The following is an 11,864-nucleotide window of genomic DNA, read 5'->3' as shown; positions in this document are numbered from 1 at the left end:
AGCCTCTTGTGGGCACATCTAAATATAATACGTCCATGGGGCACATCAATCAAATATTTGTTAGTTGTGTTCGCTCTCATGGTTGTTGCAATCCCTCGTGAGAGGAGCACGTATAGAGCTAAAATTGTTTCTTTATTAGGCCTACATGCGAGAAAAAAAAAATATCTGAGAGAAAGAAAAAGTTTGAGAGAAAAGTTATCACACCAGTAGCAAAAAACATTTAATGAGAAAAAAAAAAATCATTTTTTGAACTCTCAAATATATATTTTTTTCTTATCAGTTTGAAAAGTTTCTCTCAAAAAAGTGTTTCTCCCAAAAAACGTTTTTTTTTCGCTCTCAAAACCTAAGTCTTTGCTCTCGATTCAATTTTTTGCTCCCGTCTCAGGATTTGTCTCTCGCTGTGAAAATGTGTCATGGGCGGCGCCACGTTCCGTCCGCCGCTGCAGGACCTGGAGCTCAACCGCCAGTGTTTCAGTGATTGTGTTAAAAAGTGTTAAGTTAATTAAAAGGTATTTATTTAGAAGTGGGCTTATGATTCAGACGGACCCCAAGACAAGACGGGGGCTCACCCAACTGGCCACCAGGAACGTGGCCCCCGCCCATGGACACTATTTTCACAGCAAGAGAAAATTGAATCGAGAGCAAAGACCTAGGTTTATTATTATTTTGAGAGAGATTTTACGTGTTGAGAGAAACCACTTTTTTTGAGAGAATTTTTTTTTCACACTGATAGCAAAATAGCCTATATGTTTTTTTTTTAAAGTATTTTGAGAGAGATTTTCTTTGCTATTGGTATGAACATTTTCTCTCAAATATTTTTTCCTCTCATAAAATGAATGTTTTTTGCTATGTGTGATAACGTTTTCTCTCAAACATTTTTTTTTCTCGCAGTCATGAAGAAACGATTCTAGCTCCTTACTTTTACACTTGTGCTGTGTAGTTACTAGTTCTTTTGCTGATTACCATTTTACATACTAAACATAAGATTATTTTATAAAATATGTTACAAATACAACTACCCAACGGTGTGTTAAGTAGTTCTAATAGGCTCCTGCTCGACCAGCAACAACATGTTGTTTAGTGCTTACACATATGCATCAGTTATAATTCTCTAATAATATAATAGTAAATTATAATCATAAAATAGATAAACACTCACAGGAGTCATAATGAATACTTATAGTATTTTCACACTGTTGTATTTCTAATTTTACTTAAAGATATATGTAATATTTCCGCATTAAGATGTCTAAAAACGACTATACCTATGGTGTGTATTATATTTTTCTGTTGTGTACTGACAACATCCCAAATGTTTCCAACAATGTTTAAACCCAGAGAAATCGGTCATTTTAATCAATGACATGGAGCGTGTCATTTGCACTCATCAATCACGTCATATTATCTTTGACCCCTCTAGTTACTCTAACTTCCAGCAATACACAGGAAACACCCCAAAACACTAGATATTACGTTAGGGAGTAATTGTAAATCATACAATGTCACAGAATTATACTCAGTAAAGCAATATATCATTTGTTCTGCCATACAGCATCATTTTTCATTAATTACATGTCATTGCAACACAGTACAGTAGAGACCTAACTATTATTATTGTTGATATTTCATTATAGATCCAGCTTACTACAATGTGCTACGCTGCTTATGCTAATGCTTGGTTGCTTAACTACACAGTAACTTTATAAGGTTTATTTTTAGTAAAATTGTTTTGACCATGTCAACAGCACTGGGCTAACCCACGACCCCGGTCCGTTAGCCTCAAACCTCCGCCACTAAGAGACTTTGTTGGGCTAAGAGTGGACAACATTAGTGCAACTGGAACCCACAATAAGATGAACTCAAAGGAACCAGAGGTAAACTCAATGTGTGTCCCTCTTGTTGGGCGTCAGTGTAATATGGAGATGAAACCAGGAGAAAGGTACAGTACTTCAAAGGGCATGTGTGATCACAGAGCTGGACCAGATGTTAGCGGACTGATGCTGCTGCCATCCAGATGGTTATCATGTCGCTGCCAGAGCTGGGTAAGTCTCTTATACATGTTTACTGCAGAAAAGAAGGTTTAGTAATGGTAAAAAATATCTAACCAACTCCACATGGGGATAAAGGGAATCATGTTCTAACACATCTCACACTGTTCTAATGTTGCTTTGTTGTAATTTCAGAAAAGTTACTCCTGATATGGAACATTTGTGTCTACACTCGAGCTCATCGTTCAGCACCAGGCACTCAACTGCAATTTCAGATTTTATTCGCTGATGAGTTTTAATTTTCCTGAATGAAGGAGTAGCTACAGATGATCCAAATAATGTGAGGCTTCATTGAGAAACGTTTACTTTCTTATTATTTTCCTAATCAACCTGAAGCTAACTTCAAACATGAAGCAGACATCCCGAACGTGCACAGCCAATGTGACAATATGCAGTGTTATGACAGAAATGCATAGTTTTGATTACTAGGACTGCTGAACCCTGCTGCTTTAGTGATCCAGTGATTAAATGGTTTAATTACATTTGGAACAATTACAGATAACAAAAGTAAAACTTTCATAGTTTAAAAACATTGACAAGTCCAGAAGGCACGGGTGTTTGCTGCTATGCAAAGACGCACATGCCACACATGACCCAAAAAATAAAAAGCAGTTTAATGTAGAAGAGATAAAATCACTGAATATATTTTAGCCTGAGAGGCAAACTACTGCATGTCGTGCAGCTGCAGTTGAAATTGGAGCTCAGTTTGTACAAAATCAGGAAAGAAAAACAAAAAGGAGATTACTTAAGCAATGACGGGGGAACATGTGGGAGGAATCATGTGATGACTGATGGGCCACTTCGACCCGTCCTGTGATGGAGCTGGGAAATTTTCAGAGCAATGGTTGCCAGGGGTGCCAGCATCACCTGATCCAGACAAGGATGACATGGTCAGAGACTGAAGCATCTGGCTGCCAGATGCCACAGGTGCATTTCCTTATTAATATTGAACTATAACCAGGCATACTGTTTAAAACTGTTGCAACGTAGATATATTTCATTCTCAAATGTTCAAATTCAAATATTTGTCCTTACAATTTATGGTTGATACATTAAAGGAGACATACCATGCTCATTTTCAGGTTGATACTTGTATTTTTAGTTTCTACTATAACATGTTTACATGCTTTAATGTTCAAAAACACATTCTTTTTCTCATACTGTCTACCTGAATATACCTGTATATTCACCCTGGATATATACAGTACTAGCAGGTGGGGAGCCAAATGTTTTTCTGATCTAGGCATCCCATAAAAACATGACTCTTGTCTTCTGTCACAGTTTGTGGGTTGGTAGGTACTCCTGATACTTAAATGTATGTGCAGAAGCACTTGAAAAGTGAGTATCTCATTATATGTCCCGATTAAGTATTTTAATAAAAACATTAGGGCCTGATATGTGAGGTCATGCCTGTCCTGTTCTTCTCAACTATAAAACACTATCAACACTTCATTTAGTGCAAAAATATATTTTCATGCAAATTACAAGACTGTTTTTCAATATTGTGGGCTATTTGACAAATTGATTTTTATGAAATCTTCAGAATCTATATTTTACCTGCGTGTCTTCAAAGATTTGCTCCTTCTCATAGCTGTCTATGTAGATTCGAACTGTCGCCCCATCACTACCTGTTCCACTGAGTCTGTAGATGATTCGAGAACCATCAGAGAAGATTATCCGCAGACCCTGCAGTGAAAACAGCCCAGTACAGACTTTGCTAGCACAAAATAAGCTGCAATGCATGAAGACCCTGGATACCTTGATTGTGACCACTGGTTGCATCCAGTATCTGAAGACCTGAAAACTTTAGTATCAAAGGAACACAGCTCAGTGTGTACCTGGTTCCTGGAGATGGTGCTGTCGACCGGGTCTGTGTACTCAAAGTTGTCTGCTTTTTCCACTTGGTAGATCTTGTCCTCCACAGCAAATCTCTGCTTCACAAGGACTTTCCAGAAATCAGAATTTCCAAATCCTCCATCATCTCACAGGCTGCATCTATGTCTATGTTCTCATAGTCATATCTGGACAAAAATATCAGGAATTAATAACATAATAACATCCTTCACTTACTGCCATTGCACTTCTGGTTAGACCCAAACTGCATTTTGTTGCCTTGTACCTGTACATGTGAAATGACAATAAAGTTGAATCTAACCTAATAAGTGCTTTATGGTTGTACATTTATGTTAGTATATTATTTTATAATTAAGGTGATGTAAACAGTCCAAAATTGGCTGATGAAGGGTTTTTACGATTATTTGTAACCACTGTAAGTCAGCAATTACAGTGGACAACTAAATGGTTGTGTATTTATTTATCTTATTTATTCAATAGACATATTTTAGCCTGAAGCTGATGTGGTTACAGTGAGTACTGATGTCAACATAGGTAGATTAAGCATTTAGGGAAACCCTTGATGGTTTGTCATTCCTTGGCATCATCATTTTACGTTTTACTGTAATTCACTTGCCAGTGCATTGCTAGAAAAAAGAATACGTAATTGGATATATGTACCACTAGATGTCAGTCATGTCCTGTATGTATCTTCCTAACACGTCTCTTACAATTTTTACGATCGCTATGACAATTTTTTCAATACTTTTAACAACTTTCTCTTAACACAGTTAGCACAACATCTGTCTGTGTAGGCTATACAATTAACACATTTATTGTTGCTTTGACACAAAGTGCATACAGTTAACACAAAACTTGAAATGCTTGAACAATTTTTATAAATAAGCTCAGCCAAGACCAAAACAATGGCAATTTACTGACAAATTTGCAAATGCTTTCACACTGTATGTCAGAACAGATCACATCATGTTCTAAACCTAATGTATAGGCTACAGTATAAGTGAACAGCTGTTCATATTGTAAATTGAACCACAAATATATCCCCTGCATTTTATTCCATTGTTACTGTAAATGAGAGGAACAGCTGATTGAAGTTATGTAAATAGATCAATCACAGCTGATTCCCATCTACGAAACACACTCAGCTGTTGAGGTTCTTTCAATTGCATGCCCATCTGTTTTTACAGTATCCTTTATATGTTACAGTAATGAGTGTTGTCCTTTGACAGCAAGGATTACAGTAACCAAAAGTCACATTCTTTGTTTGTTAATGCAAACCTGGCCAAAGCTGATTCTGATATGTTACAGTAGTACATACAGTAAAAGGGACCAATTTGGGCTGAGTTTGTGTGGAAAAGGAATAATACAGTAAAGATGAACACAAAGAAAGTAAGAAAACTTCCTGCACGAGGGAGAGCAAGACAAGTACCAGGACAATTCTGTCTTTGTTTCCTTTTTCATAAACCGTACATGTTACTCCCTGATGTAAGTCGAGGGCAGATGTGAGTTACACATGCTCAGATTTAAACGGTTTACCGCAAAACCGTGAAATCTGCAAAATAATAGAACTTTTCTCAAAAACAATAACAGAAGATGGAAATCATTTCAAAAACGTTTTAGCTAAGCCATCCATGATTGATTGATTGCTAACATCAGCTCAAAACGCTATTCAACTGACAATCTTTGTTGTGTTCGATTGTTAACTTGTAGCCAGCAGTGAACGAAGTTCGTTAAGTTGGTCCATTTTTACTGTATTGACATTACAGAAGTCGTTCGTTTGCATCTTGTATGCTGTTTGTCGCAAAGTGACGCATGCACAACTCACATCTGCACTCGTTGCAAAGTGACACATGCACGACTCAAATCTGCACTTGACTCGCATCTGGGAATGACACATTCTATAAAGCTACTCTGAGGTTGTTAATTCGTTTTTGTATTGAATTTCTGCAGCAAAAGAAAAAAAATGCAGCAACATAACAAAAATGGGGAGAGGCTTCAAGAGAAACTACAGTTTCTTATCTATTGTACAAAGGCAGACCTGACACATATAAAATAAGGCAGATTTTGTAATTCCACCTGATATTAGTGTTTTTGTGACATTGGGATATGACTGACTAAATGTTCCTGTTGGGAGAAAACATTTGTTAGTGTTTTGAAAGAGTTACATGATGTTTGCAGAGTTTTGGTAGACATAGTGTATTGTTTTAGTGTATTATTGTATTTTGAAAATTAGTGTTGGAGTTTAGTTTACAATGTGTGATTTTGAGCATAAAGTTAACCGTTTTGCCAGAAAATTGTCATAGCAATCGTAAAAAACTGTAATCATCAGCCCAGCTTATCTATTTCAGATAAATAATCTACTTCATTCCTACTTAGAAATAATTCAAGCACTGATTCACACTTGATTCTCTCTTTTTTAACTTTTGCTGTAGCTTTTGCTAGCTTTTGATGGATGATGCAGTACACCTCTGAATACAGACAGAAAAACAAACAACAGAGGTGGGTCACATCTCACCTGGTGAAGTAGTTTCTTCCATATTTTAGCCAGTGGTCCTTTAGAATGTCCTCCACACTCTGCCTTTTAGTGGCCAGGATGGACAGCCATGCCAGCACGGCCCACAGCCCATCCTTCTCACGAATATGGTCTCCACCTGAAAGAGGAAATGAAATGATGAGAATTCACACATCATTTCAATTGAAATGGAGCACTTATGGACCTAATAAGATGCTGGAGAGATTAAGTACCTGTACCAAAGCTTTCCTCTCCACACAGAGACAGTCTGCCTGCATCCATCAGGTTCCCAAAGAACTTCCAGCCAGTGGGAGTTTCATATAACTCTATTTTTGTTGCCTTGGCTACTCTGCAGGAAATACAAGAGAATGATAGAGTTTTCTCAGAAATCACAGTTAACCATTGACACAACAACTTTTTACTGTCAAGTGCAATTATTGTACAACTTATTCAAATCTATATGCACTAAAAGTACTGTACGTTTGACATGGCTTCAACTAGGAAATCACTGTCTCATTGGTTTTGATGTGAAAGCTAGGCTGTATTTTTACCTGTCTAAGGCTGCGCTTGTGGGCATGCTGCGTGCGAAGCCTCTCACCCCTGTATGCTGGAAGTATGGGATGCAGAAGATGTTGTCAGCAATCACAGCCACAGAGTCAGGTGGGCCGACGAAGAAGCCGTGTTTACCAAGGATCATGTTACGGTCCTAGAAAGCCGACACACAGAGGTTAGAAATTAGAAGTTGTATTTTATTTGAGAAGATCTAAAGAAATAGATCAACAACAGTACACACACCCCATCAGCATCGAATGCTGCACCAAAATCATAAGGTCCTTCTTTCATGCTGTCAACCAGATCTGCAGCATAGGTGAGGTTAGGATCTGGGTGTTGACCCCCAAAGTCCTCCAATGGGACACAGTTGACGGCAGAATTAGCAGGGCAGCCCAGCTCCTCACAGAGGATTCTCCTCACATACGGTCCTACCACTGGGTCGCACACAGAGGTGACAGAGACAGTGATGAGGGACGACTGGTATAAAGACAATGATGAACTACCGAAGTCAAATATGGGGTCGTATGAAGTAGAATGAGGCCTACTAAAAAAGCAATAACGAAAAAACCTCAGCTTGTGTTGCTCCAGTTAAAGCAACAATTCCAAATTTTTGGAAATACACTTATTTGCTCTCTTGCCAAGAGTTATATGCCAGGGTCGATACCACTCTCAAATTTGAACGGTATATATGAAGCTACCACTAGCAGACAGTTAGTTTAGCTTAGCATACAGATGGAAAGCAGCTAGCCAAGCTTTGTTCAAAGATAACAAAACCTCCACAAATGAGGTATAACGTGTTACTTAGTAATGCATCTATGTTTTGAGAGTGATTGAAATGGAAAAAAGTCGAAGCTATTGTGATATCTTGTCAAAATGTACACCCTATAAATAACAATAGGTGACTCGTATCTTTCTGTTAAAGTGTGGGGAGAGGGATGTGGACACCAATTAGTTTCAGTTTCAGTGTTTAGGGACGCTTTAAATAGCTTTAGTAACCTCAACAAGTCCTGTAACCCCATGCCACCTCTTTATAAAGTTATATCAAAGCCTAGAAAAACACTTATTTTTTACATTAATTAAATGAATATATCCATTAAAACCTATTTATATATTAAAAAATATAATCATGCCATTGTTGCGTATATGTTGTAGTGACTGAGGGGACAAGTTTGTACTGTACTGAACTGATGGACGGCTAGTGTACTTGATATTACATGACAGAATATTTGACCTTAAGCAAACATTTAGAGAACATGAGCATCATGTTGGTGTCGCGGTGAGTCGCTGGACTCCATGAATCAAAATACTCTGCCCTGTGGTCAGTGGTGGAAAGCCACTAAATACATTAACTCAAGTATTGCATTTAAGTACACTTTTGAGGCACTTTTACTTTACTTGAACATTCCCGCTTTATGCTACTTTACACATTTATCACACTACATTTATATTTATATATACAATAGTGCAATGATTCTTACAATAACACTAGTAAAAACAATCCAATAATATAGTGACACTTAAAGTGTTTATTTCTGCAGAATGCATACTTTTACTTTACTTGTACTTTTGGACTGTATTCAAACCAATATATTTAAACATATTTAAGAGCTAAATGTGTCATGTCTAGTCGCTGTGTCATGTTTCTGTGTTTGGTTGGTTTCATGTTTTCTGTTTCCTGTTTATGTTGTTTCACTTACATGTGCTGCCAGGTTGTTGTTTTACCGCGTATTACTAGTGTTGTACAAAATTGGCAGTTGGCAGAAAACGGCATCGGTATACAGTACAAGCAAAAGGTCTAGATAACACTGGAAAACTAACACTAGGACTACGCTGGAGAGTGAGACACACACAAGGTAAAACAACAATCTGGCAACAGGTAAGTGAAACAAGGGGTATATGGACACTGGAATGGGGAAGACGATTACACAAAGGTGAGACACATTAGGGCGGGGACAAGTAATAACAACAGGAAGTACAACAGACAACACAAGGGATAACAGAGAACCTTTAACAGGAAACAGAAACATGAAACCAACTAAACACAGAAACTTGACACTGGGACATGAAATGATAAAATGTGTATGTTTTGACATGATAATCTTTCTGTCATGCTTTCAGAGAACAGAGAATCTATTTTTGAGATTACATGCTCTTGTTAAAAATCCTCTCACCTCCATGCATAGCATCTAGTCTTATCTTGATGTGGTTTTCACCAGATAGAATCTCCTTCAGAGCAGCAAAGTCAAATATGTTCCTCAACAAGTTAGCATAGGATTCCACAGAGTCTACAATTTCCACTGGATACACCCACAAACAAGAAACAAACACATATTTTTAATCTTTAGATATATCAAAATCTTCTCTTAATTTGAGGTGATAGATGACAGACTAAAGCTGCACTTCACCTGTGAAGGGTTTGAACTTGTTCTCCAGATCAAACATCTGTTTGCCCAGGGTTGTCAGATCCACTTGCATTCCAGGGCAGATGGCAAACTCCTCAATGGTCCGGCTGATCTGAAAAATCTTGTTTGTGACAGCCTCCGTGGCTGGGCCTGGATGCAGTAAAAAATCTCTAATATTACATTTGACATTGGATTTGTATTATAGAACCACAGCTACCGCCCGCCACTGATACTGGTTATAATATTGAGGGATGTTTATTGGTATTTTATTTTGTTCATGCAGACAAAGTCTTAAACTTTATCAGTACTGTGTCTGTGCCACATATCTGAATGAGAACTCATACAGCCTCTCGTAACACTAATTTTCACTTGGCCAATGCCCCTGCATGCTTCCTCCTCTCAAATTACCATACCTCCATTTGCAGTATTGAACTTAATGCCAAAGTCTCCATCAGGTCCACCAGGGTTGTGGCTGGCAGTGAGGATGATGCCACCGATGGCTTTGTATTTCCTGATTACACAGGAGATGGCTGGTGTGGACATTATCCCGTGGTGTCCAATGATCATACGACCCACCTGAGAAAATGTCACACAGGTGTGTGTGTGTGTGTGTGTAAGATGTCTGGCATTAGTGTGTATCTTAATTTATCTGAGGGGGGGAGAGAGGGATTAACGCTGAATATCAGGTTTGGTGTGTGCATGCTTCCTTCTCAAAGTAATGGGGACTAGACTTTCAGTTAATGGACGACAGTTATATGGCACATAAAGCGCACGTTATATTATGTGCAAGTATATTTATAGTATAGTTAGTATAAATCCCTTTCACCATCCTACGAAGAAAGCATCAGAATCTGAGAAGTTATGCAATTTAAACTCTAGGGCCATGGAGAGCCCATTACTGGTGCTGGCAAGAGAGTAAAAAACAAAACCGGTTATTTTTTAAGACACCAGAGTAGCCACGAGCTGCAGAAGCTGCAGGAGCTCCAGTTACAGCAAAGATGTCCTTTCATTTCTCAGAGTTGTAAATTGTAGTACTGTTGTACTGCATTATACTGTCTTCTCTCTCTGTCTTACATTGATTATGACTTACAAATACTGGCCATTTATATCATGTTTTAAGTTAATAATAGCATCAATCGTGGCTGCAAATTACAGTTTTAACTAATCGCTATTGTGAAAAAAATCACTACAAAGTTAACATAGCACTCACTTTTTACAATATGGGAACTTATTTTCCTCTAAATACCACCATGTGTCAAAAGCTGCAAATAGAATTCTAGTAAGACATGAGGCTGGTACAGCTACAATAATAGGTGACACAAACATACACTTCCCAACATGCACGAAAACAAACTCACTGAAGCACTACGCAAGCACGCACGTATGAGCAGACACACACACACACACACACACACACACGCACGCACGCATGCACGCACACACACAGTGACACTGACCCCGTTGGCAGCTGCCATCTGCACAATGACCGCAATAGCTGTTCGGTTGAAAAAGCGACCGTCTCCCCCCACCACCATTGTTGATCCCTGGCGGTCACGTAAGTCAATAGAGGAGAAGATACTCTGGATAAAGTTGTGCAGGTAGTTCCTCCTAGACTGGAATACATAGACCTTTTTCTTCAGGCCGCTGGTGCCGGGTCTCTGGTCGGGGTAGGGAGCTGTGGGGACAGTCAACACCTGCAGAGGACTGTTATCCATTGTTTCAAAAAGAGAATCCAATCTGATGCAACAGCGTAGAGAGCCTAGTAGAGTAAAATATTGTACAGAGGGAAACCCCCCTGTCATTTGACATGGGGAACCGTACACAGGGGCAGAATGGGAGGGTATAATCTTGACTCCGCCTGTTATTTTACTGGAAGCACTGGATTACAGTGGCACTTCTGAAGCCCAAAATAACCTTTCAAACTAATGTGTGAGCAGAGGTAGGAGGGGTAACTAAAGACGCTGCTTCACACATGTGCAAGGAGATCACTGTCAAGGCTGCAGGCCCAGTCACAAAGAAGTAGTGTGTGTGTGTGTGTGTGTGTGTGTGTGTGTGTGTGTGTGTGTGTGTGTGTGTGTGTGTGTGTGTGTGTGTGTGTGTGTGTGTGTGTGTGTGTGTGTGTGTGTGTGTGTGAGAGAGTAGGTGTTAACTGAGCTATTTGTCCATCTGTGAATGGCTGCAGCTGTGCTAGAGGTAGAAGAAAGATGACATATCTTAGCAGAGAGGTACTGAGCGCTATTTTAGGAGGGGATATTTTCCCTTTCTTTAAGATGAGTGTATGAAGAGAGAATGAGAGGAGCAATTAGAGCTATTAGAGGTACGGAGTTTGTAGATGTGGTTTTAAGACAGTGTCTGTTTACAGAACATAATTTGTCATATCTAATTATACATGCAGTGCAATCAAATCAGAGTAGGAGATATATGCATGAGACAGACCAACACTGCCCTCTACAGTTTATTTAGGGATTCAACACCATAGTACAAAAGAGTGTGGCA

General features: G+C 38.8%; 1 protein-coding gene across 1 annotated transcript; it reads right to left on the bottom strand.

The window, feature by feature from the left end:
• Window positions 1-2,638: 2,638 nt before the first annotated feature.
• Window positions 2,639-11,232, bottom strand: LOC116676237 (phosphoglucomutase-1-like). The gene is given in 12 exon segments (XM_032507489.1): window positions 2,639-2,915; window positions 3,606-3,734; window positions 3,887-3,990; window positions 3,993-4,069; window positions 6,418-6,553; window positions 6,648-6,763; window positions 6,966-7,120; window positions 7,210-7,400; window positions 9,138-9,263; window positions 9,372-9,518; window positions 9,782-9,944; window positions 10,826-11,232. Coding segments are annotated over 12 exon segments (1,779 nt in total). The 5' UTR covers window positions 11,171-11,232; the 3' UTR covers window positions 2,639-2,825.
• Between the last annotated feature and the right edge of the window lie 632 nt (window positions 11,233-11,864).

The sequence above is a fragment of the Etheostoma spectabile genome, unplaced genomic scaffold, assembly GCF_008692095.1.
Source record: "Etheostoma spectabile isolate EspeVRDwgs_2016 unplaced genomic scaffold, UIUC_Espe_1.0 scaffold00002889, whole genome shotgun sequence".
Classification (NCBI taxonomy): domain Eukaryota; kingdom Metazoa; phylum Chordata; class Actinopteri; order Perciformes; family Percidae; genus Etheostoma; species Etheostoma spectabile.
The sequence above is the reverse complement of the archived record's forward strand: the minus strand, read 5'-3'. Positions and strand labels throughout refer to the sequence as shown.